General features: G+C 45.3%; 1 protein-coding gene across 3 annotated transcripts in view; it reads left to right on the plus strand.

Moving 5' to 3' along the window:
* MED15 (mediator complex subunit 15) overlaps positions 1 to 27,020 on the plus strand; it is a 76,061-nt gene that overhangs the window by 17,955 nt on the left and 31,086 nt on the right. For 2 of the 3 annotated variants that reach the window (XM_068238260.1, XM_068238268.1), the window contains exons 2-7: positions 2,636 to 2,723; positions 6,282 to 6,333; positions 21,457 to 21,486; positions 21,826 to 22,038; positions 24,115 to 24,434; positions 25,572 to 25,877. In XM_068238260.1, coding sequence (XP_068094361.1) covers positions 2,636 to 2,723; positions 6,282 to 6,333; positions 21,457 to 21,486; positions 21,826 to 22,038; positions 24,115 to 24,434; positions 25,572 to 25,877 — 1,009 coding nt within the window. The remainder of the gene's footprint in view (positions 1 to 2,635; positions 2,724 to 6,281; positions 6,334 to 21,456; positions 21,487 to 21,825; positions 22,039 to 24,114; positions 24,435 to 25,571; positions 25,878 to 27,020) is intronic. The other variant, XM_068238265.1, reaches the window with a different exon arrangement.

A 27,020-nucleotide genomic window follows, 5' to 3' on the forward strand; every position in this document is an offset into this window, starting at 1 on the left:
TGCGTCTTTAAAAATGCAGGTTTGAAAACTCATAGAAAACGCAAATGCTTTTTTATATGCGTTTTTTTTCCCCTGGGGCCCATAGATTTCCAATAGTGGCAAAAACGCAGCGTTTTCCGCAACGCTAGCATTTCTGCTATGTGTGCACCTAGCCTGAGAGCTCAGAGAAGCTCTTTTGCATAGATAGCAACTGAAGTTTCTTAATTCTTCCTGTACTAGAAACAATATAAGGCTCATATCTGTGCTAATAATGTTCTATTTCTGTACTACACATACAAATAATTATATCATAAGTTTATTTTCACTTCGGATTTTCTTTTATCTCTACAATGTATAGGGCTGAAATGAAAAGATTGCATTTTTCTTTGCAATAGGGAAGTTGAACTTTAATCCCTACACACAGGGCTGGATTTGTACTTTTTTACCGCCCAAGGCCAATGTCACCAGCTGCCCCCTTTCAGTATAGATAGCGAGATGACCCCTCCCCCTTCCCTCCAGTATAGGTAGCCAGGTGACCCCCCCCCCCCCTCCCTCCCTCCCTCCAGAATAGGTAGCCAGGTGACCCCCCCCCCCCTCCCTCCCTCCCTCCAGAATAGGTAGCCAGATGACCCCTCCCCTCTTTCCCTCTAGTATAGGTAGCCCGTTGACCCCTTCTCCTCCCCCTCCAGTATAGATAGCCAGATGACTCCCTTAATCCCTCCCTTTTCCACTCCCCCCTTTCATTACAGCTTGCCTCCACACCGCAGCAGCCATCAGCGTCACTCACTTTTCTGCTCATCTCCAGTGTAGAAGCGTCCTCTTCCCCTCTGTCTCCAATGCTGCCAAAGTCCGTAGCCGCCCACCACAACATAACCAGAGAGTGAGGTGGCCGCTGCACAGAGTCCCGCGGTCAGGCGCTCACCTGATCTCTCTGTATTGTAGCATTTGCAAGCTTGCAAATGCTGCACCAGTTTAGTCCGCTGCTTTGGTGCCCTTGCTCCTGTGGTGCCCTTGCTCCTGTGGTGCCATGGCCTAGGAGTCCTAGGCCTAAATCCAGCCCTGCCTACACAGCTGAAGATTCTGTCATTTTCACTTGCATTGTTTACACAGTACTGATCTTTACTTTACAACAAGGAAAAACACTTGTTACTGCTATAAAGAGAGCAAATGTTCACTTTGCCTCCTTTCCTTTGAAATATCCCATCTGTTAAAATATTGTAATATATATATATATATATATATATACAATAAATTGTGTGTACGCACACACTAGAATCCCATTAAACTCTAAGGGACCTGCAAAAGTAGTTTACTATACCAGAGACTGTCATACTCCAGCACATATAATCTACTACTAGGGTTGCAACAGTATGAAAAATACATGGTATGATAAACGTCTAAAAAAAAAACAAAAAAAAAAACACGGTTTTCGGTGGTATTAAATTATTTGGACCCGGGGCCCCCCTTGCATTAAATAATGTCCTCCACCCCAATGTGGGTTGCAGTGGTGGGGGGTACAAATACTTGCCGACGGGTCCTGCGCGTGTGTACCTGCTTCTTTCTTCTTGTTCTTGTGTTCCATCTCCTTGTGACAGCGCCGCTATGTCGCATCACCTCCGCTACGACACCCTGCCCCTGAAAACTGGTAAAACGTGATTGTGCATGGTTTGATCACCATGCACAATCAAACCGCAGTATACTGTGGAAACCTTATATACTACAGTACTGTGTCTTAACCTCCTTGCCGGTTATCCCGAGCTCAGCTCAGGGTAACCTGCGCAGGAGGATTTCTCAGGCCCCGCTGGGCCGATTTGCATAATTTTTTTTTTGTTACAAGCAGCTAGCACTTAGCTAGCTGCTTGTAACATTCTATCGCCGCCACTCGTCGCCGATCCGCCACACCGAGTAGTGATCAACCTATAGAAATAATATACAGGGAGCACTCTACTTTCAAACACCGGACGTACAAACCCCATGCTGATCTGTGGCGATGACTTTGTGCAGTCCAGGATTCCCCTGTTCTCCCCCAGCCCCGTTCCTTTTTCAGAGTATGGGCAGTGGAAGCAGCAATGCTTGTCTCACCTGTGCTGGTGGCGCCTCCAGCATTGAGATGAGTCCTGTCACCCTCACTGTTCCCCCTAGTACTGGCTTCTCCTGATCAAGTCATTACGGCACTAGGAATTTGGGTTAAAAACAAACCCACAGTCCCATTCGTTAACCTGGGACTACCTTCTTGATGGCTGGATTTCTAGTCATGTAATTATTATCATCATTGATTTATAAAGTGCCAGTATATTCCGTCAACATTAATGACGTAATGTCATTTAGTCTGAGTCAGGAAGAGTGCTCCAAATCTGCTGCTCTATTTAATATTACCCTTAGCATCATTTTACTCAGCCTGTAATGCAGTTTCCTATGAGTCATGTGCGGACGTGTTGCAATTGTCCTGCTTATACATGTCTGCCCTTGACTGCATTGTTAATGAGCTTTTACTGCACTTGTTTCTGTTTTATACAACTTCCTCATTCAGTGTACTTGACCCATTCATATCCAGGAAGTTTACTTTGTTTAAAAATGTTCCTTTCCTGGTACAGTTTATATTTTATCGTCTATTCTATAGAGATCATTAACCTTCTCTTTTTTTTCTGTTTTGCAGTGAAGAGGCCATGCGCAAAGCAGGAGTTGCTCACAACAAGACGAGCAAAGAGATGGAGAGCCATGTTTTTTTGAAAGCTAAAACACGTGTAAGTATCTCACAGAAAGTGGGGGAAAGTACAGAAGCTTTTTTTTCTTTGTACGGTTTGGGGAATTCCATATATTTCCTGATCAGGTAACAGTTGTAGCAATCTTCTTAAAGCAAAACTTACTTAATTTTAAGTCACCCGAAAGTGATGAGCTATAAGAATGGAGTTTAAAGATGCATCCTGAGGATTATTTATATATTGATGAAAATGCATTTAGCCCACAATTTTTAAAATATCCTTAAAATGTTGCTTTTTGTTCTGTTTTTTTTTTTTTTTTCACCACTGCTTGAGATACACCCATGCTTTCTACTCATTTTTTAAAGAATGGTTTAGAACTGTAGTCCAGGCTAAATTTTTCTTAATGCATAATGTGAGCATTAATTCTATTTTCAAAATGCACTTTTTTTTGCTTTGAATAGCCTTCATTTTAGCATTAAAGAGACACACTGTAACAAGGAAATCGTCCCCTGGGGGTACTTACCTCGGGAGGGGGAAGCCTCAGGATCCTAATGAGGCTCCCCTGTCCTCCTCTGTCCCACGGGGGTCTCTCTGCAGCCGGCCCAACAAATCCGTCAGCCTGTTCAATATTTACCTTCCCAGGCTCCAGTGGGGGCGCTGTTTCGGCTTTTTCGTCTACTTCGGAGCCGGAAATACCCGATCTCTGTCGGGTCCGTTGTACTGCGCAGGCGCTGGAGACTTGCGCCTGCGCAGTAGAACGGACCCGACTGAGATCGGCTATTCCTACCTACTTCGGAGCGCAGCGCCGCTATTACACCTGCGCTGGAGCCGGGAAGGTAAATATTTACATCGCTGATGTTTAGAGGGGCACAGCGGGACCCCCTGTGGGATGCAGGAGAATGGGGGAAGCTTCGATAGGATCCGGAAACTTCCCCCACCCGAGGTGAGTACCCCCCCAGGGGCCGTTTTTCTCAGTACAGGTTTTCTTTAAAATATTTGAATATACTGCAATGTTCAAAAGTTTGGGGTCACTTAGATATATTTTTGGTCAAATTGTTTTTTTTTTTTTTTTGTCATGGATATACACACTGGTAATGTATAAAATGACTGATGTAGCTTGAAATGGCAATCACTGTATTTTTCTACATATACAACACTCCAGGCTATAAGTCGCTCCTAGTTTCTGAGAGCAAGAACCAGGGGGAAAAAAATAAATGAAACCTGGTGCATCCATGGTTCAGGAGCATCTTGTAGAAGTCCTCCCCTAATTATTGTGTCCCCTTCTGTTCCCTCATGTGTCCACTCCCCCTGAATATCGTAAAGCAGTGGCAGCACAGCCAGTGGGCTCACCTAATCCATTGGCTTCAGCAGCGATCAGAGACCTCCTCTTTCACGGCTCCCCTAGTGCCGGCTTCTGCTTATCTGGTCAAGGGGAGAGGTCTCTGATCGCCACTGGATTAGGTGAGCCGCGCTGCTGCTTTACATTATTTAGGTAGAGCGTAGGAGGACACAAGGAGGGAGCAAATGACACAATACAGGGAGTCTCCTGGGAAAAGGACACATCACAGGACCTCATTTGACAGTTAATACAATAGCACCTGCAAACAATAGTCTCCATGACAACTCTGAAGAGGCAGCTCTGGGTTGTTGGCCTTTTAGGCAAAGCAAAAGTCATATCAGCTTTGCAAACTATTTTTTTAAAGATATTTCTATGTGATGCCAAAATTATATATGGTGGTGTACCGGTCTTGGTTGACCCTTTTTATTTTTTATTTTTTTACTGATTTTGCATATTTGAAGGACCTGCAGTTTGTTGCATGTTGTAACGCTGCCCTTTTGTATTGTTCATGACTGGGGAGGCAAGGCTATGGGGATATGACCATGTGTTTCTGACTGACAGTTGAAGGAAGACTTTCAGTCTTTAGTAAGAGCACACAGTCAGCTGGAGTGCCAGGTACATAGACTGGATATGGACTCTGCTAATGCAGGTATTCCTCAGTACAAAAGCCACATACAGTAGTACAGTAGTAACACCTAGTTTGGATCATTGATGCTGCTGCCCCACATCAGAGCAGTAACAGGGTCCTGGCTTTACACCACTCTTAACCAAGATGTTTAGGTCAGACTGCGTCTGTTTGTTTATATTGAGGCTATTTTAGAAATCGTACAGCGGCGCAACCCCCTAATACACCCCATCTTATTTGTAACCCCCTCTGATCTGCCTCAGATTGCCCAGTGCTGGGCAGGGAGACTTCTCCATTTGTACCATCTCACCATCTACTCCTGTGGAAAGCTTTGTATGGGCAAAAGGTGAAATCAAGCTTTAGTGCAGAGTGGGGACCTAGAAGACACTGTGACTGGTCACAAGTGGCTGCATATAGAATCTGGCAGGGGGCAGATGTACAGTGGGGGCAGCAGTTGCTTCATATCAGGTGGGAGTGCTCTACTGTGCATAATCTGCAGTGTCTAACCAGTGTTGGCATTAGCAAAAGTCATTAAATGTCCCCTCAGTTTATAGCCGAGTAAGCCATGTTTTCCTTATTCTCTCAGATAAAATGGGGGAGGAGGCAAGGGGCTCAGTTAGGTCTTGAGTGTATATATAGTAAGCTCTTCACCAAACAGATTGAGCTTTATTTGCTAGCGACTGATAGTTCACATTTATTTAAGTATTTATGCAGCGCCGACATATTACGCAGCGCTGTACAGCATATATTGTCTTGTCACTAACTGTCCCTCAGAGGGGCTCACAATCTAGTCCCCACCATAGTCATATGTCTATATCGTGTAGAGCTTGTATCATAGTCTAGGGTCAATTTAGGGGGGAAGCCAATTAACTTATCTTTGTTTTTGGGATGTGGAAGGAAACTGGAATGTGGAGGAAACCCACGCAGACACGGGGAGAACATACAAACTCCTTGCAGATGTTGACCTGGCTTGGATTCGCACCGCGGACCCAACGCTGCAAGGCGAGAGTGCTAACCACTTATCCACCGTGCTGCCTACATGATCAGCTTTTTCCTTATGAATTCTAAAGAAATTGCTGCAGAAAAAAAAATTATGGTGAAGGCCTAATTATTACACAATCTGAGGAAGTGGTTTGAGAGTAAAGACTTTAAAGAGGAACTCCAGTGAAAATAATTTAATATAAAAAGGTGCTTAATTTTTACAATAATTATGTATACATGATTTAGTCAGAGTTTGCTCATTGTAAAATCTTTCCTCTCCCAGATTCACATTCTGACATGTATTACATGGTGACATTGTTACTGTGGGCAGATTATGTAGCTGTTCTGGCTTTAACAGACAGCTATAAACAGCCATTTCCTGTGTGTGTCATTGTTATATTGTGGCAGTTTGCCCAGAGTACCATACGGTACCAGAGCCTCTTGTGGGAGGGGTTTCAGCACAAAATCAGTCATACAGCACCCCCTGATGGTCTGTTTGTGAAAATCATATTTTTCATGTAAAAGTGGGTATCAGCTACTGATTGGGATAAAGTTCAATTCTTGGTCGGAGTTTCTCTTTAAGTGATCTGTAGTATTATTATTATCATGTAGAACAACTTTTTATGTGTTGGCTGATCTTTCTTTTTGATTACAGGAGGAGTATTTGTCATTGGTGGCCAGGCTCATCATTCACTTTCGAGATATCCGTAAGTCATGCATGCTGATCTCACCTGAGGAAGGGTCTGTGCACTCGTAATCTGTAGTGTGTGAGTTGCTCAATACATTTTCAAACGCAAGTTTGGCTCTGTGGAGTCCCTTCTTCTATCACGTTATTAAAAGTACACATGCTCAATTATGTCATTAAATAACGAGCAGTCCATGCCAGTTTGCAACGAATGAACGACGTTGGAGTGCGGTTGAATTCAACAACAGTCTGCAGATCATAAGCAAAAATTACAAATATGAGGACCCAGAGGTTCTAAATTCGCAACACATGAGTTTTTTTTTTAATGGAGTGATTATCGTTTTGATATAAACAACTAACACCGATTATTGTCTGAACCGATCCGCCAGGACGAATTGGTCTACACGGACTATCGTCTTTTATCGTCGTCTTTTTTTTTTTTATATATACTATTCTCGGCCCACTCATGATTGTTTCAGGCTACAGCGATCAAGCACGTGGCCGGAGTTTTAGTAATGCTGTGAATACCAAGCTATCTTGTCTATAGGTATAATTTACAAGGTGATCTCTACAATACTTTGTTATATGCATTTTTTAAAAAAAGATTCTTTATTTTTAGAAAAACTATTTTTAAAAGTAACAGGCAATAGAAGCTATTCACAGTATCTCTCAATATACATTACAGACATTCCATAAAGCAAAAATAGGAAAATAAGCAATAAAGAAGCAATTTACACGGCCAGTGCCGTGAAGGAACGTCTGTATCTACAAAAAACAGCAAACTGTAGGGAGAAAGAGCGGCTCCCATGGAGCACCAATGATAATCATAGACCCATGACCTAAACCATGGAAAATCATGTTTAACATTTAACCGGGAGAAATGGTAAGCTTAAGTAATAGAGCTATGCCTTAAAGAGAACCCGAGGTGGATTTGAAGAATATTATCTGCATACAGCGGCTGGATCTGCCTATATAGCCCAGCCTCTGTTGCTATCCCAAACCCCACTAAGGTCCCCCTGCACTCTGCAATCCCTCCATAAATCACAGCCACGCTGCTGACAAACAGCTTGTCAGAGCTGGCTGTGTTTATCTCTATAGTGTCAGTCTGCTGCTCTCCCCGCCTCCTGCAGAACTCCAGTCCCTGCCTGCATCCCTTCCCTCCCTGCTGATTGGAGGGAAAGGACGGAGGCAGGGACCGGAGCAGCCGAGACTGACACTACAGATGTAAACACAGCCTCACAGCATGGCTGTGATTTATGAGGGATTGCAGAGTGCAGGGGGACCTTAGTGGGGTTTGGGATAGCAACAGAGGCTGGGCTGTATAGGCAGATCCAACCTCTGTATGCAGATAACATTCTTTAAACACACCTCGGGTTCTCTTTAATGCTAATTACCACACTGTGGCTCATGAAGATGGTGATAAAGAGGAGGGCCCAGGGCCCAAAGGAATCATTTCCCTGAGTTCCAACCCGACTAAAGCTGAGTACACACGTACGATAACGATCGTTCGAAAACGAACGATAACGACAATCGGACCGATAATCGTGCTTTCCACATTTTCCAGCGATCGTTTTTTTTTGGACGATAACGACCATTATCATTCAATCCGACCGATCCAACCCGGCGGATTTTTTTCGAAAGATAATCGTTCAATCGTTGTAGTGTGTACAAAGATCGTCCGATAATGATTATCTGTGGAGTAGTACGCATGTTCTTATTGCCTGTCATAACGTCACTTCCGTTTGCGCACGCATTTTTTTATAGTTCGTTGTTCAGTACTTTATACTTATATCGTTCACGTGTGTACACAATCGTTCATTACGAACGATCTTTTCGGTCTAATTTGAATATCGTGTAAACGTCACGAATCGTTCGTAACGAACGATCTTTATCGGACGTGTATACGAACCTTTAGGAGCTATAATACAATCTGGAGGCAAGTATACAAAACCTAATCTGAGGTGAGCCTAGGACACCGCTAATACCCTAGATACAGCATATTGATATCTTACCCAAAGAGGGTATAGAAGGAAGATGGGAGAGAACAAGTAGCACAGTTTAGAGGGAGAAAGAGTAAGGAAAGAGAACAGGGAAGAAAAGAGAGAGAGACCAGGGACTGGCATGTAGGGAACCGAGCACAAAGGCTGCCAATACATGGAGAGAACCAACATCACCTCCATGGTGCAATATATTATATCTTCACAACACTCACATCGGGGGGGAGGGGATAGATCGTAACATTGCCCATATTCAGGAGTCATCAGCTGTTTAAACTTGTCAGACTCCTCATACTCATGCCAAGGCGCCCAGGTACGGCTAAATTGTTTGTGCCGCTTATGCATTGTTTGGGTCAGATTTTCCATCCGTTTAATATGTTGGATTTCCCTAATCCACTCAGTCACAGGAGGGGGGGGGGGGTCTGCGTCGATTTCCAGTGATGAGCGATAAGCAACCTCGCCGCATTGATCAAATGCTTTGAGAGAGATTTGAGAGATTTCTTATATTTAGCTAGCCGTCTTGGGGTATTGTGCAAAAGATAGTATGAGGGGTCGTCTGCAGAGTCCACTCCTGTGACCTTTGTGATTATAGATTTAACCTTATCCCAAAAGGGGATCAATTTTGAGCATTCCCAATAGATATGTACTAAAGTGCCCCTATGTGTCAAACAGCGCCAACAATTAGGACTTCTGCAATCTATCGGGTGTATAAACCATTGCGTGAGTAATCTGTAGCCAGACTCTTGTAGTTTAGCTGAGATTTTTGCGATAAGATAAGAATCTTACACCACTGATCTTCCGAAAAGGTTTTATGCAGTGCTTGCTCCCAATGGAGCTTTCAGGTGGCCATACACTGGCCCGATTCGCGGCCGTTTCGACAGCAGATTCGATCCTGGGATCGAATCTGCTGCCAATCGTTCGCGCTAAACGCACCCGCCGATCCAATTTCCTCCCGAAATTGGATCGGTCCGTCGATCGCGCCGTGCGGGAAATTACCCTCGATCGCCCGCGGGTAGGGTGCGCGTCGCTAGCGGCGGCCGATCCGATCAGGTATACATTACCTGACGCTGGCTCCCGGGCGTCTTCTCCGCGCTGCACCGCTCTGTTCCGGCTCCATCCCGGCGCTTCCTGTGTCACTGCAGTGACCAGGAAGTGCAAATAGAGGGCGTGACACAGGAAGCGCCGGGATGGAGCAAGAACAGAGCGGTGCGGTGCAGCGCGGAGAAGACGCCCGGGAGCCAGCGTCAGGTAATGTATGCGCGGGGGGGGGTGCACAGGCGGCAGGAGCAGCTCAACAGATTGTGATCGGTTTCAGGCTGAAATCGATTCACAATCTGTTTGCAGTAAAGGCAGCCATACGATCCCTCTCTAAAAAGGTTCGATCAGATAGGGATCTGTCAGCTGGTCGATCTAATGGCAAATCGACCAGTGTATGGCTACCTTTCAGGTATCAGACAGATCTGGGTTAACAAGAAGCAGAGAGTACAGCTGTGAAATTCCCCTAGATACGAATCCCTCGCCATTACATAGCCTTTCAAATTGAGTAAGGTAAGGTTTCTGGCTAAGGAGCTTCTGGGGGCCAAACTAAGGAGATAATGCTTAAATTGTAAATATGACCAGTGGTCTAGAGCCGGAGTTTGAAATTGGGTGCGTAAGGCTGAGATGTCCTTCCACTCGCCATAGACCAGCAGGTCGTAAGCCCTTAATAGAGGGGGTTCCCTCCAATGTCTGTATGCTTCATTTCATACTCCCAGGGGGAATCCAGGGTTGTCCAATAATGGGATCATTGGAGATGGCCATGGGGAGAGCTGGAGAGAGTTATTGAGTCTATGAAAAAGCTTTATTGTATCACCTATCAATGGGTGTAAGGTTCCCAGAGAAGAGGCAATGTTTCCTGCCCATGGTAAATGCAATATTTGGGAACCAGCCAAATCTCTCTTCATCTCGACCCACCTTTTAAACGGACCATGTCGGTGCCAGTCCACTATTCGAAGCTAAACAGCAGCAGCATGGTATAACGCCATATCTGGCACCGCCATGCTGCCCAAGCTCTTTGGTTGTGTTATCAAAGCATATTTAAGTCTAGGCGGTTTGCCTCACCAGATGAACCTCCTGAAGCACAATCTAATTTCTTTAAAAAAAAGAAACAGGGGCCAGGATATGTAAAGTCTGGAAAACATAAAGGAGCCGGGGGAGCACATTCATCTTAATGATCTTGACTCTGCCAAACCATGTAAATTTGGCCACATCCCACCTCTTGAGAACCAATTTAATCTTGGATAATAAGGGGGCGTAGTTAAGGGAGAAAAGCTCTGATGGGTTGCTCGAGATTTTGGTACCTAAATATGTAATGGCCTTAGGGGCCCATCTGTTATATGCATTGTTTATGTGTGCATGGAAACTAGATGTAACCCAGTAGTTGGACAAAAGACACTTAAAGCACATCTGAACTCAGAACTTCCTCTCTGCTCTAAAAGATAAGCAACAGCATAATAACTTTTAAAGAAAAACATTTTGTTACAGCTGATAGACACACTGAAAAATTAATGCAGGATTTCTGCTTCCTGCTTTCATGGAAGCAGACATATGGTAAAAGGACAACTGTAAGGAGAGGGATATGGAGGCTGCCATATTTATTTCCCTTGAAATAGTACCAGTTGCCTGGGTATCCTGCGGATCCTCTGCCTCTAATACTTTTAGCTATAGACCCTGAACCAGCATGCAGCAGATTAGATGTTTGTCAGATGAGACAAGATTAGCTGCATACTTTTTTCTGGTGTTGTTCAGACACTACTGCAGCCAAATATTGTAGCTCAGCAATGCTGTTAGGCAACTAGTATTGCTTAAAAGGAAATAAATATGTCAGCCTCCATATTCTCATTTCTGTTGTCCTTTAACATCCTGTGTTTAGAAAGTAGCTGCTCTGCCGAAGCAGCCTGCTGACACAACTGAGAGATCAAATTACACTTCTGATTAGTCACAGATGAGGGGAATTGGACAGGCAAAACTCTAAATACATACAGGGTGCATTTCTCTGTTCCTCTGCTGTCCTGTGCAGTAGTTCAGGTCAACCGTAATCATTCTTTCAGGAGATAGTCATTTTGCATAACAACTACTGGACAATTTAGACTATCTGAAAAATGTACCTACGTAAGATCCACAAATAATTTCCACATCTTAAAAAATATAAAGTGTAGAATTCAATGTAATTTAGTAAAGGTTTCAGAGCTTCATGGATTTACCAATGTTTGGTCTTATTTCAGGCATCTGTAAGCTGCTAGTTGAATTTTATCACCTGATGGTGTAGTTCTTCCCTGTTTTAGGCTCTGTTCCCACCAGAGCCGAGAATGGACATTTTGTCCGTTCTGCCCTCATTGCAGAGCGGACAGTGAATGGCTCCTATGTTATACATAGGAGCCGTTCCACTTGTCACGCTGAAATGGATCCATTGCAGTAAGCGGACCACACTTCTGTGCAGTCCACGATAATCCCGAACAGGCGGATGTGTCTGCATCTGCCCCAAGCACAGGAAAAAAGCATGGGGATCCCAATTGGGCTGCAAAAGGTCAATGGGAATCCTCAACAACAGTGAAAATTCTCATTGGTTCATGGTGAACCAATGAAAGTTCTCCCTGTTGCTAGGGAGAATTGGTCTAATGCAGCCTATGGAGAGCCCCATGCTGGTCTGGTGGATGCGCTAACCATGTCCATTTTGCATTTGCTCTAGTAAGAACACAGCCTTAGGATCCCGTATTTGTCAGATGTTTGTTAGTAAGCATCTGATCATTTGTAATGATCAGATAAGTGTTCTAGCACTGTATGAATATTACTAAGGTGTTTTTTTGTGTGGTTTTTAACCTCCTCAGTGGTATGCCTGACACTTTGTTGGGCATACCGCTCTGTGGCCCCTGGAGTCCCCATAAATAAATAAAAGTGCCAAATGGTTGTAAATCCTTTAGCTAACACTAGGCTAGCTAGTTCTAGTGTCAGGCACCCGCCGCTCCTCTGCGATTCCCAACCCCCCCCCCCCCCCCCCCCCTGGATCCAGCGATCGCGCAGCCTCCCGGTATAGCTCCGGTCTCTCTATGGGGAGGATCGGGTTTGTGCATGACGTCGGCGGCGTCATGACATCATCTGCGATCCTCCCCTTAGTGAAGACCGGAGCTGTCTGGGGAGGCTGCGCCGATAGCTGGATCCAGGCTGGGTAATGTATAAACGGGTAAGCGGCGGGTGCCAGAGACTTGTGCTAGCTAGAGGGTTTATAGCCATTTAGCACATTTATTTAAAAATCAGGTTAAAAGTAACAAAACCTCCTGAGCTGCATAACGCTCAGGAGGTTAAAGTACTATCTGAAGACAGAATGGTCCGCAACTTGTCCACTTGATTAAAGACTCTTTTAACCACTTAACGACCGCCCACTGCACAGGGGCGGTCGGAAAGTGGAAACCGCAAGGACTGCCGTACGCACCGAGGCGGCGGTCCTTTTAGGGGCATGGGCGGAGCGATCGCATCATCCGTGACGCGATCCTCCGCCGGGGATCGATGGCCGGTGATTTAGCCTCCAGCCCGCCGGCCAATTAGCAGCGCCGGCGGGCGGAGGAATACACAAATTCAGCAAATCAAAGTGTATAAGGCACTTTGTTAGGTAAACAAAGTGCTTTATACATGCTTCCTCCTCGCCTCGTGGTCTCATTGTTCCAGAGACCACCAGCGAGGAGGAAGCAGTAGTGAGTATACACTACACATTTTTTTTTTTCAAACACCCCCCCTGATCTCCCACCCCAGCCTTCAGACCCCCCTGATCACCCCAGCAGACCCCTGCCAGCTCCCTTGCACCCCTCTAAACCCCCCCCCCCCACACACACACACACACACCTGTCACTATCAACGCTATCCCCTAGATTAGGTCCCTAACTGCCTCCTAATCACCCCTGATTCCCCCCCCCTACCTTTAGATCACCCCCAGACCCCATCCCAGACTACCCCCCTGTATACTGTATACATCTGTGTACAGCTAGCTTACCCCCTGATCCCCCTCTGATAACCTGTCTATCACCTGTCCATCACCCCCACCCATCAGATCAGACCATAACTGCCCCGCGGGGGCAACCGATCACCTGCCCAGACCCTCGATTGCCCTCAGACCCCCCTCCTGATTGCATCCCCTGCGCATTGTTCACATCTGTCCTCCCCAGCAATCACTAACTGATCTTTGATCAGTAACCCCCTGTGTCTGCCTCTCATCAGATCAGGACTCAGTCTGCCCCGTGCGGGCTCCTGATCAACCCCCTACCCCCTCAAATCGCCCTCAGACCCCCCCCTAATCACCTTCCGAGTGCATTGTATTTGACTGTGCTGCGATTGTATTCGATTGTGCTGCAATTGTATTTGATTGTCCCAAGATCTGCTTCGATTGTCCCGTGATTGTTTGCCTCTGAGACCCCACTTCCCACCAACCTCCCACCACCACCCCCACCCCCCATCACCTTCCGAGTGCATCAGATTTGATTGTGCGGTGAATGGATTTGATTGTGCTGTAATTGTATTTGATTGTCCCATGATCGGCTTTGATTGTCCCGTGATTGTTTGATTGCCTCTGAGACCCCAATCGCCATCACCCCCACATACCCATGCTGGGTGGGAGAAATATCTCTGTAAATGGACAATTGTGTGTGTGTGTAAAAAAAAACAAAACAAAAAAAAAAAATCAAGATTGTCATTTTACAAAGGTATTTCTCCCACCCAGCATGGGTATGTGTAAAAATACACCCCAAAACACATTATACTACTTCTCCCGAGTACGGCGATACCACATGTGGCACTTTTTTGCACCCTAACTGTGCTAAGGGGCCAGGGGCGTAACTAGAAATCACTGGGCCCCCCTGCGAATATTTGGATGGGGCCCCCCCCCCCATAGGTGCCAAATAATCGTAATGGGGCAGCGTTTCACTGTAAATTAATTGTAAAGTGGGCAGCATTTTACCAGACAATCGTAATGTGGGCCAGAAAATCGTAATGTGGGCAGAGTTCACCAGAAAATCATAATGTGGGCACCAGTCACCAGAAAATCGTAACGTGAGCAGCAGTCACCAGAAAATTGTAACGTGGACAGCGTTCACCAGACAATCGTAATGTGGGCAGTGTTCACCAGAAAATCGTAACGTGGACAGCATTCACCAGACAATCGTAACGTGGGCAGTGTTCACCAGAAAATCGTAATGTGGGCCAGAAAATCGTAATGTGGGCAGAGTTCACCAGAAAATCGCCATGTGGGCAGCAGTCACCAGAAAATCGCCATGTGGGCAGCAGTCACCAGAAAATCGCCATGTGGGCAGCAGTCACCAGAAAATCGCAATGTGGGCAGCAGACACCAGAAAATCGCAATGTGGGCAGCAGTCACCAGAAAATCGCAATGTGGGCAGCATACACCAGAAAATCGCAATGTGGGCAGCAGACACCAGAAAATCGCAATGTGGGCAGCAGACACCAGAAAATCGCAATGTGGGCAGCAGACACCAGAAAATCGCAATGTGGGCAGCAGACACCAGAAAATCGCAATGTGGGCAGCAGACACCAGAAAATCGCAATGTGGGCAGCAGACACCAGAAAATCGCAATGTGGGCAGCAGACACCAGAAAATCGCAATGTGGGCAGCAGACACCAGAAAATCGCAATGTGGGCAGCAGACACCAGAAAATCGCAATGTGGGCAGCAGACACCAGAAAATCGCAATGTGGGCAGCAGACACCAGAAAATCGCGATGTGGGCAGCAGACACCAGAAAATCGCGATGTGGGCAGCAGACACCTGAAAATCGCAATGTGGGCAGCAGACACCTGAAAATCGCAATGTGGGCAGCAGACACCTGAAAATCGCAATGTGGGCAGCAGACACCTGAAAATCGCAATGTGGGCAGCAGACACCTGAAAATCGCAATGTGGGCAGCAGACACCTGAAAATCGCAATGTGGGCAGCAGACACCTGAAAATCGCAATGTGGGCAGCAGACACCTGAAAATCGCAATGTGGGCAGCAGACACCTGAAAATCGCAATGTGGGCAGCAGACACCTGAAAATCGCAATGTGGGCAGCAGACACCTGAAAATCGCAATGTGGGCAGCAGACACCTGAAAATCGCAATGTGGGCAGCAGACACCTGAAAATCGCAATGTGGGCAGCAGACACCTGAAAATCGCAATGTGGGCAGCAGACACCTGAAAATCGCAATGTGGGCAGCAGACACCTGAAAATCGCAATGTGGGCAGCAGACACCTGAAAATCGCAATGTGGGCAGCAGACACCTGAAAATCGCAATGTGGGCAGCAGACACCTGAAAATCGCAATGTGGGCAGCAGACACCTGAAAATCGCAATGTGGGCAGCAGACACCTGAAAATCGCAATGTGGGCAGCAGACACCTGAAAATCGCAATGTGGGCAGCAGACACCTGAAAATCGCAATGTGGGCAGCAGACACCTGAAAATCGCAATGTGGGCAGCAGACACCTGAAAATCGCAATGTGGGCAGCAGACACCTGAAAATCGCAATGTGGGCAGCAGACACCTGAAAATCGCAATGTGGGCAGCAGACACCTGAAAATCGCAATGTGGGCAGCAGACACCTGAAAATCGCAATGTGGGCAGCAGACACCTGAAAATCGCAATGTGGGCAGCAGACACCTGAAAATCGCAATGTGGGCAGCAGACACCTGAAAATCGCAATGTGGGCAGCAGACACCTGAAAATCGCAATGTGGGCAGCAGACACCTGAAAATCGCAATGTGGGCAGCAGACACCTGAAAATCGCAATGTGGGCAGCAGACACCTGAAAATCGCAATGTGGGCAGCAGACACCTGAAAATCGCAATGTGGGCAGCAGACACCTGAAAATCGCAATGTGGGCAGCAGACACCTGAAAATCGCAATGTGGGCAGCAGACACCTGAAAATCGCAATGTGGGCAGCAGACACCTGAAAATCGCAATGTGGGCAGCAGACACCTGAAAATCGCAATGTGGGCAGCAGACACCTGAAAATCGCAATGTGGGCAGCAGACACCTGAAAATCGCAATGTGGGCAGCAGACACCTGAAAATCGCAATGTGGGCAGCAGACACCTGAAAATCGCAATGTGGGCAGCAGACACCTGAAAATCGCAATGTGGGCAGCAGACACCTGAAAATCGCAATGTGGGCAGCAGACACCTGAAAATCGCAATGTGGGCAGCAGACACCTGAAAATCGCAATGTGGGCAGCAGACACCTGAAAATCGCAATGTGGGCAGCAGACACCTGAAAATCGCAATGTGGGCAGCAGACACCTGAAAATCGCAATGTGGGCAGCAGACACCTGAAAATCGCAATGTGGGCAGCAGACACCTGAAAATCGCAATGTGGGCAGCAGACACCTGAAAATCGCAATGTGGGCAGCAGACACCTGAAAATCGCAATGTGGGCAGCAGACACCTGAAAATCGCAATGTGGGCAGCAGACACCTGAAAATCGCAATGTGGGCAGCAGACACCTGAAAATCGCAATGTGGGCAGCAGACACCTGAAAATCGCAATGTGGGCAGCAGACACCTGAAAATCGCAATGTGGGCAGCAGACACCTGAAAATCGCAATGTGGGCAGCAGACACCTGAAAATCGCAATGTGGGCAGCAGACACCTGAAAATCGCAATGTGGGCAGCAGACACCTGAAAATCGCAATGTGGGCAGCAGGCACCTGAAAATCGCAATGTGGGCAGCAGGCACCTGAAAATCGCAATGTGGGCAGCAGGCACCTGAAAATCGCAATGTGGGCAGCAGGCACCTGAAAATCGCAATGTGGGCAGCAGGCACCTGAAAATCGCAATGTGGGCAGCAGGCACCTGAAAATCGCAATGTGGGCAGCAGGCACCTGAAAATCGCAATGTGGGCAGCAGGCACCTGAAAATCGCAATGTGGGCAGCAGGCACCTGAAAATCGCAATGTGGGCAGCAGGCACCTGAAAATCGCAATGTGGGCAGCAGGCACCTGAAAATCGCAATGTGGGCAGCAGGCACCTGAAAATCGCAATGTGGGCAGCAGGCACCTGAAAATCGCAATGTGGGCAGCAGGCACCTGAAAATCGCAATGTGGGCAGCAGGCACCTGAAAATCGCAATGTGGGCAGCAGGCACCTGAAAATCGCAATGTGGGCAGCAGGCACCTGAAAATCGCAATGTGGGCAGCAGGCACCTGAAAATCGCAATGTGGGCAGCAGGCACCTGAAAATCGCAATGTGGGCAGCAGGCACCTGAAAATCGCAATGTGGGCAGCAGGCACCTGAAAATCGCAATGTGGGCAGCAGGCACCTGAAAATCGCAATGTGGGCAGCAGGCACCTGAAAATCGCAATGTGGGCAGCAGGCACCTGAAAATCGCAATGTGGGCAGCAGGCACCTGAAAATCGCAATGTGGGCAGCAGGCACCTGAAAATCGCAATGTGGGCAGCAGGCACCTGAAAATCGCAATGTGGGCAGCAGGCACCTGAAAATCGCAATGTGGGCAGCAGGCACCTGAAAATCGCAATGTGGGCAGCAGGCACCTGAAAATCGCAATGTGGGCAGCAGGCACCTGAAAATCGCAATGTGGGCAGCAGGCACCTGAAAATCGCAATGTGGGCAGCAGGCACCTGAAAATCGCAATGTGGGCAGCAGGCACCAGAAAATCGTAATGTAGGCAGCAGACACCTGAAAAAAAATGCACCTGTGAAAAAAAAACAATTCACTTACCTGACAGAAGTCTTCTCCTCTCCCGGGATATGGCTCGCAGCTCCCCGAGTCCTCCTGCAGCACATCTCCCGCGCTGACAGGCAGAGTGCAGGGCTACGGCAAGATGGCTGCCAAAGCCCTGTACTAGAGACACAAATAGTCTCCAGTGTAGGGCTTCTTCGGCGGCCATCTTGCCGTAGCCCTGCTCTGCCTGCCGGAGACTATGCAGGCTGCTGGAGTGGGGCTGCGGGGAATGAACTGGCGCAGCGTCTAATAGACGCTGCGGCCAGTTGAGCACCTTGCTGGGGGGTCCAGAGCAGCGCTCCCCCCACGCACAGTGAGCGGGCCCCAGAGCAGCCCCGGGCCCCCCTGCGGCTGAGGGGGTCGCATCCCCGGTAGGTACGCCGGTGTAGGGGCCCAAAGTCCAATGAGTACCTTTAGGATTTCACAGGTCATTTTGCGGCATTTGATTTCCAGACTACTCCTCACGGTTTAGGGCCCCTAAAATGCCAGGGCAGTATAGGAACCCCACAAATGACCCCATTTTAGATAGAAGACACCCCAAGATATTCTGTAAGTAGTATGGTGAGTTCATAGAAGATTTTATTTTTTGTCACAAGTTAGCGGAAAGTGACACTTTGTGAAAAAAAAAACCAATAAAAATCAATTTCCGCTAACTTGTGACAAAAAATAAAATCTTCTATGAACTCACCGTACTACTAACAGAATACCTTGGGGTGTCTTCTTTTTAAAATGGGGTCATTTGTGGGGTTCCTATACTGCCCTGGCATTTTAGGGGCCCTAAACCGTGAGGAGTAGTCTGGAAACCAAATGCCGCAAAATGACCCTTGAAATCCGAAAGGTACTCATTGGACTTTGGGCCCCTTAGCGCAGTTAGGGTGCAAAAAAGTGCCGCACATGTGGTATCACCGTACTCGGGAGAAGTAGTATAATGTATTTTGGGGTGTATTTTTACACATACCCATCCTGGGTTGGAGAATATCTCTGTAAATGGACAATTGTGTGTAAACCAAAATCAAAAGATTGTCATTTACAGAGATATTTCTCCCATCCAGCATGGATATGTGTACAAATACACCCCAAAACACATTATAATACTCCTGAGTACGGCAATACCACATGTGTGGCACTTTTTTGCAGCCTAACTGCGCTAAGGGGCCCAAAATCCAATGAGCACCTTTAGGCTTTACAGTGGTGCTTACAAATTAGCACCCCCCAAAATGCGAGGACAGTAAACACCCCACAAATGACCACATTTTGGAAAGTAGACACTTCAAGGTATTCAGAGAGGGGCATGGTGAGTCCGTGGCAGATTTCATTTTTTTTTTTTTGTCACAAGTTAGCAGAAATGGAAACTTTTTTTTTTTTCTTGTCACAAACTGTCATTTTCCACTAACTTCTGACAAAAAATATCTTCTATGAACTCACTATGCCTCTCAGTGAATACTTTGGGATGTCTTCTTTCCAAAATGGGGTCATTTGGGGGGTATTTATACTATCCTGGAATTCTAGCCCCTCATGAAACATGACAGGGGGTCAGAAAAGTCAGAGATGCTTCAAAATGGGAAAATTCACTTTTTGCACCATAGTTTGTAAACGCTATAACTTTTACCCAAACCAATAAATATAGGCTGAATAACCGGGTTTTTTTTAATCAAAAACATGTTTGTCCACATTTTTCGTGCTGCATGTATACAGAATTTTTACTTTATTTGAAAAATGTCAGCACAGAAAGTTAAAAAAAAAATCATTTTTTTGACAAAATTCATGTCTTTTTTGATGAATATAATAAAAAGTAAAAATCGCAGCAGCAAACAAATAGCACCTAAAGAAAGCTTTATTAGTGACAAGAAAAGGAGCGAAAATTCATTTAGGTGGTAGGTTATATGAGCGAGCAATAAACCGTGAAAGCTGCAGTGGTCTGAATGGGAAAAAAAGGGTCTGGTCCTTAAAGAGACTCCATAACAAAAATTGCATCCTGTTTTTTTTCATCCTACAAGTTCCAAAAGCTATTCTAATGTGTTCTGGCTTACTGCAGCACTTTGTACTATCACAGTCTCTGTAATAAATCAATGTATCTTTCCCCTGTCAGACTTGTCGGCCTGTGTCTGGAAGGCTGCCAAGTTCTTCAGTGTTGTGGTTCTGCTATGCACTCCCCCCTCAGGGGGGAAAGAAACACACAAATGATCTCTTGAGATTCAAAAGGAATGCTGCATACAGCCAACTTGTGTATGGATGTATTTTCTATGTGTGGACATACTGTACATCAACCTACTTCCTGTTTTGGTGGCCATTTTGTTTGTTTATAATCAAACTTTTTTAAAACTGTTTTTAACCACTTTTAATGCGGCGGGGAGCGGCGAAATTGTGACAGAGGGTAATAGGAGATGTCCCCTAACGCACTGGTATGTTTACTTTTGTGCGATTTTAACAATACAGATTCTCTTTAAGGGAGGGGGGGGGGGTAAAGCCTGCGGTCCTCAAGTGGTTAAGGACGTATCCAGTGACACAAAGCCGACATGTTTCTGAGCCGAAGGTCCTTACTCATGGCTAAAAAGGTACAACATATCACACCTATTATATACATGTGCACACACATCCCGCCCAAAGGCAGGGGTGGGGTAAGAGGGAGGATCTCTCCACAATCCGCCCACAGAGTAGGCAGAGAGATGCCGCTCATGTATAGACAGTATAGTCATCTAAAATCAAAAATAGACAACATGACAATAAATGTGCAAGTCTAAAAACAGACAATAAGTGTTAAAAACCTAAAAGATAAATGGCACACTTCACAAACAGACAATAGGACCATTGTCACCATATACGTTTTTAGCATGTACTAAAGAGAGCACGGAGAAACTGGGGGAGCCAAGAGAACAAAGAAAACCAGCTAGTGAGTGACAAAGGCCAAATCCCATCTTGAATTTAAACCCAGTGGGGTCCTAGTACTCAATTTAAAAATCCAAAGGGCTTCCAATGCCAGCAAGCGCTTAGAATGGTCTCCCCCTCTCCGCGAAAACCGTACATGTTCCAGAGCATGAAAAGAAAAAGAGGACATATTGCCATGGTGTGTGTGGAGAAAGTGCTTTGCCAAGTTGGAAATATTGCCGCTAACCCAGGAGGGACCCCTATAGTGCTCGCTTATCCTGGACCTAAGCGGTCTTGTAGTACACCCAACATATTGGCGCGCACACTCCCTACACATGATCAAATAGACCACATACGTGGAATTACAATTTAAAAATTGTCTGCTAGGGAATGTGCGCCTATTGGAGGTGGACACTGCAATACGTGTTTTTTTGTTTTTTTTTTGTGTGTACCTCACAGTAATGGGGACACCACACTTGTAAGATCACTGTTTTAAACTACTGCACAGTTTGAACTGTCCTTTCTTTTACAGATAACAAGAAATCTCAGGCATCCGTAAGTGGTAAGAATTGTTTTTTTCTTTTCTTTTTTGTATTTGCTTTGTTAGTTTGGCCGTAAAACACAAACACATAACAGCTTTGGATAAACTAAATAGATCATATGAAGGCAAAGTTACATTTATGGTATCCATGTTCCTCTAACTGCACTTGATACAAACCAATATTTGATGTTTAGCTCCTAACTATTTCTAATTTTTATATAGCACATTTTACATGATGCATTAGGAATTGAACCTCTCCAATAATTAAACTGTATAGTCAGTCAACATGATGTAGTCCAAGGATTCTTTATTGCTTTGTGTTATTACTATAGCTTATGTGCTTTGTATACACTTCCACAGACCCCATGAATGCCTTACAGACCTTGACTGGCGCAGCTCCAGTTGGTGTGCAAGGAATGTCTATGGCTGTCCGTCCTCCTGGTGCACAGATGCCTGGTATTGCTGGAATGGCGCAAATGGCGCAGCAGATGAGCCTACCTGGTGCATCACAGCCTACTGCAACAAACATGCCACCACATGGGCTCACAGGTGTTTCTGCTGGAAACCAACCAAGTAAGCTAGCTTGCTGCACGAACTAATCAACATAATGGTACAACGTTGGTGTTTTCATTTATGAAGTTTGTGATGAGTGTTTTTGCAGACAAGGCTTTTTTTTTTCTTTTCTGATTGTTTAGGCAGCAATGACTGAGTAAATGTGCCTGCATGTTTGGCTTGGCTGAAGAAGCATGTACTTTCCTATAGAGAATGGGGTGTGGGTTGGCCCCCCTGGGGACTAGCCTGGCGACAAAGCAATATGCTTAAAGTTGTAATATAAACAATGGCTGTGAAAAGTCTGTCACAATCCTAATAATAATCCTTACATTTGTATAGTGCTTTCCCCCTGTTGGACTCAAAGCACTTGAGAGCTGCAGCCACTAAGGGCACTTTTGATAGGGAGTCCTGCTCAAGGACCCCTTACTGAATAGGTACTAGCTTTACTGAACAGGGAGTGTCGAGATTTGAACCCTGGTCTCCAGTACACTATCCAGCCACTGCAATACATTTATAAATTTAAACTTCATTTTAAGTTATTTTACCTAGGAAGCAAAATATATGCTTGCACAGAGAGGACTCTTGGGAGAAGAAGGGGGCATGGAGGAATGCAAGTGGTAATTGGCGGTGGAGGGTTACAGGAAGACTGCTCAGATACAGCTTTTACTAAGAAAGGTGGGGTAGGGAAAGTGCATGAAATGTAAAGCTCACTAATTCATTGACAGTAGTAAAAGATGTGTTCAGTTAACAGCCATGCTGCACATTAGTGTCTTCAATAAAATGTTATATAAATATGGTAGCTACAGTATATTTTTATGAGATGTCAGTAACAAATGCTAATAAAGGTACTATTACTCAGGTTCAGGGCCAGATTTACAAATCAGCAGCCTATAGGCACATAAGCTCTGGTAGCCCAAACCCCATCCCTTCAACACAGGCCACACTTCCTCAAACCTCGCCCTCTGGCCAGCCTGATGTGCCCCCCAACCAGTATGATTAGCCTCTCCTCCCCTTTTCAGTACTGGCGAGTCTCTTCATATATGCTCTGCTTTCACTCTGCAGAGGGAGGGAGAGAAGGGGAGCGCTTGGGGCAGCCAGTGAGCCGCCTTCCACACATGGGCCGCCTGTAGGCACTAGCCTACCTGCCTATTAATAAATCCGGCCTTGTTCATGTTTGCAAAAAAAAAAAAGTTTGCTTAATGCGGATCCGAGATGAAAAACTAACTATAACAAGTAACTCGTCTATATATCTCATCTAAAGTTTAGTTTACACAGCAAATCTAGCTGCAAACAGCTTCAATAGAATATGATTATTTCTTCCTGTGATACAATGACAGCAGCCATGTTGTTTGTGAACATTACACACAGGCAAGCTTATCTGCATCTTCAGCACTCAGCCTGTGAAAAAAACCCTAATCCCCCTCCTCTTCCCTCCTCCCCTCTGCCTCTGAAATCTCTGTCTAGTAATCCCCCCCCCCCCCCCCCCGGCCGACTGAGCTCCCATGAGCCCTTGCTACTGTCTGAAAATGCCAAGGCTCTCTGAAAAGCTGTGGAAAAGGCTTGTTTAGTTTATAGGGAATTAGAGTATTAAAACAAAAACAAACAAAAAAGCATTTAGCTTGAGGAATGCCCTGTAAACAATAGGAAAGGAACATAAATATGCAATGAGTAAAAGTTAATCTTGGATCCACTTTAAGAAATTTTTGTTCTGATGTTTTGTCATGTAACAAGTGAAGTCTAATGTATAGCGAGGAGAGGGCCAGCGCATACCACAAAGACTGCATCTGAAATGACCAACAGCTCACATGTGCAGCACCTCTAACAAGCTATCTGCACACTTCACATTCAATTCAGATGCAAATCATATGCATAACTACTATTTTCATAAGTCTAATGTATAGCTACCATTCTGCAGCTACGTATGTTGCATTGTTGTACTGTAACTATTTCAAGCCCACATCATGTGAATTCATCACTACTCTGTTGCAATCACTCTGCTCGCCATTAAATCTTTGTACACTGTAAATGGTCACCCTCCGCCTACACCAAATGCTTATTAGAAAATTGATTGCATTTTCTTTTTATTCAATCTTTTAGCTCCACTGCAGCTGCAGCAAATGGCCCAGCAGCAACAGCAGTTTCAACAGCAGCAAGCAGCTCTACACCACCAGCAGCAGCAGCAGCAACAGCAGCAATTCCAGGTTTCTCAGCAAGGTGTTTTACAGCCACAGCAGCAGCAACAGTTTCAGATGGCAGCTGTAGCTACAGCTCAACAACAACAACAGCAGCAGCAGCAACAGCAGCAGCAGCAAGCTCAGCAGCAGCAAGCTCAGCAGCAGGCACAGCAAATGCAGGCCGCAGCTCAGCAGCAACACATACTGAAGCTACATTTGCAGCAACAGCAGAATCAGCAGCAGGTAGTACTTTGTAAACATTAAACCTCCAAATCTCAACTGTATTTTCTTATCTTGAAGAATTCTCCGAAACATTGGAAATACCATGCGGCATGCGTGTTCAGTGTGATTCTGTAGATTAACAGAGCAGTGCTTGTCTCTGCAGCTCACAGGATTTCTTGAGGTTAAAGAAAAGCTGCATAATTCATTGTGTGTGGGTTTTCAGTGACAAGCCATTTATATACCAGTGGAATATCGTATACAGCTAGGCTGTCAGATTTGGAATTACTTACTTGGCTTTCAAGGAGGAGCCTTTACCCATGCATCAGTGCTCAAAGAAAAGCAAACCTCCATTGGAACATTGAGAAACCGGTGTTTGATGTTTAATGGAAATGTGAAGTGAGGGGAGCATGAAGTTGGCAACTGTTGATATCCTGGGACATTATGCTACTGCTTGGCTGACATGCTGATCACCAAACTGCAATAAGCATGCAGCCATTGGGGTCACACCACATAACTTATCTAACCTGTTTTAGGTGTGAGACTCAAATATTTACAGGTACAGGATCAGCATGGCAGCTATATAAGTAGTATTTCTTAAAACAGACATTTCTAATGACCTTTCTTCAATATTATTTCGGGCTTGCAGTATGGAGACATGTTTATCCATATGTTTTCAAAGGTGTGTATCATCTCATCACACTTTTTGTTTTCCGCTGTACTTTCTACTATGGGGTAGCTGCTTCTACATTTTTGTGGTTAAATATTTGCATTTGACTAAAGGGTGGTTTAGCTGTTCCTATCTATGTTTTGAACAATTAGCCCTACAGGCATAAAACTTTTTTTTGTTTTGATATATATATAGGTTCAAAAGGAAGGGTGTATGCAGCCTGCTTGTGTATGGATGTATTTTCTATGTGTGGACATACTGTACATCAACCTACTTCCTGTTTTGGTGGCCATTTTGTTTGTTTATAAACAAACTTTTTAAAACTGTTTTTAACCACTTTTAATGCGGCGAGGAGCGGCGAAATTGTGACAGAGGGTAATAGGAGATGTCCCCTAACGCACTGGTATGTTTACTTTTGTGCGATTTTAACAATACAGATTCTCTTTAAAAAATGTTGTGTTTTTTTTTTTTTTTTTTTTTTTTTTTATCAGCAGTTGCAGCAACAGCAGCCACAGTTGAGATTTCACATGTCACAAATACAGCAGCAACAGCAGCAGCAGACGGTTCAACAGGTCATGCAGCAACCAATGCAGCAGCAGCAGCAACAACTCCAGCAACAGCAGGCCCAACAAGTGTTGCAACTTCAATTACAACAGCAGCAAGCGGCACAGAATCAGCAGCAGTTGCTTTCTGCACAGCAACAACCTCAATCTGTGGTGCCACAAGGACAGATGCCTTCCCAAGTTATGACTCTTACTCAACAACAGATACAACAACAGCAGCTAAAAATCCTTCAGGTATGTTTCCACAGTGATTAAAAGCTTGTTTGTTTATTTAACCAGTCTTTAACTTCTACAAGTAATCCTTACCAAGGACTAGTTTTGATTTCTATTCAGAATATTACAGCACATTGTATGTTTAATAAGATTCACTGGACCCCTGTATCAGCTGGGTTCTGGTGCATAGATCTCGCCCCTTGCTGAAAATGGCCCTGGCCTATTTTATATTAAATATAGTAAAGGCAGAGTCCTTTTTCTGCAAGGGGTCAGATCTATGCACCAGAACCCAGTTGATACAGGGGTCCAGTGAATCCTTATTAAACAGATGACTTGCTGGGGCATTCACTTTGGCAGTGACAGGTCGGGATGGCTGACTGGGTAGAGTGTCAGCTTCCTGGCCAGGAGCCATCGCAATATAACTTTAAAATTCTTGAGCTTTGGCAGTGATGAAATGCCTTTTCATGTTACATACTTTCAATCAACAAGATTGTTATATGCAAATTGGAAGAGTCTGAGTCGGTGGAATCATAAACTGAGGAGTCAGAGGATCTTTGTACCGACGCTACAACCCTGCAAACAACATACTGGTATTTCCCATTTTTATACGGAATATTTTCATAAGGTGAACATTACAGGGACATAGTTTTCTCTCCCCTAGTGTGTAATGTTTTGAAGAGCAGCTAGGTCACATTATATGCTTCTGCGAATAGCTTGGAGAATTACAGATGTAGATGTACTAGAGAAGGGGTGCCGTTTGTGAGAATATGGCCACGGTGGACAATACGATCATATCTTAATTATTTTTCTTTTATAAATACATGAAGGCAGAAATTATACATAAAAAAAGCCATATCTGGTATGTAATAACAATAACATTTCTATAGCGCTTTTCTCCCATAGGACTCAAAGCGCTTAGACTCTCAGATTAATTCGTTGGTAGTAGGAGAAGCGCACAACAAAAATTATATTTTTGCAAATGCCAAACTAAACAGATGGGTTTTAAGTCTAGATTTAAACATGTCCAGAGATGGAGCTGTCTTGATCAGCTGAGGTAAGGCGTTCCATAACTTAGGAGCAGCATGACAGAAGGCTCTGGGATCAACAGTTCCCAGGTAGACTCTGGGTATGTCTAGATTATTAGAACCTGTGACTCTGAGATTG

The sequence above is a fragment of the Hyperolius riggenbachi genome, chromosome 1 (assembly GCF_040937935.1).
Source record: "Hyperolius riggenbachi isolate aHypRig1 chromosome 1, aHypRig1.pri, whole genome shotgun sequence".
Lineage (NCBI taxonomy): Eukaryota > Metazoa > Chordata > Amphibia > Anura > Hyperoliidae > Hyperolius > Hyperolius riggenbachi.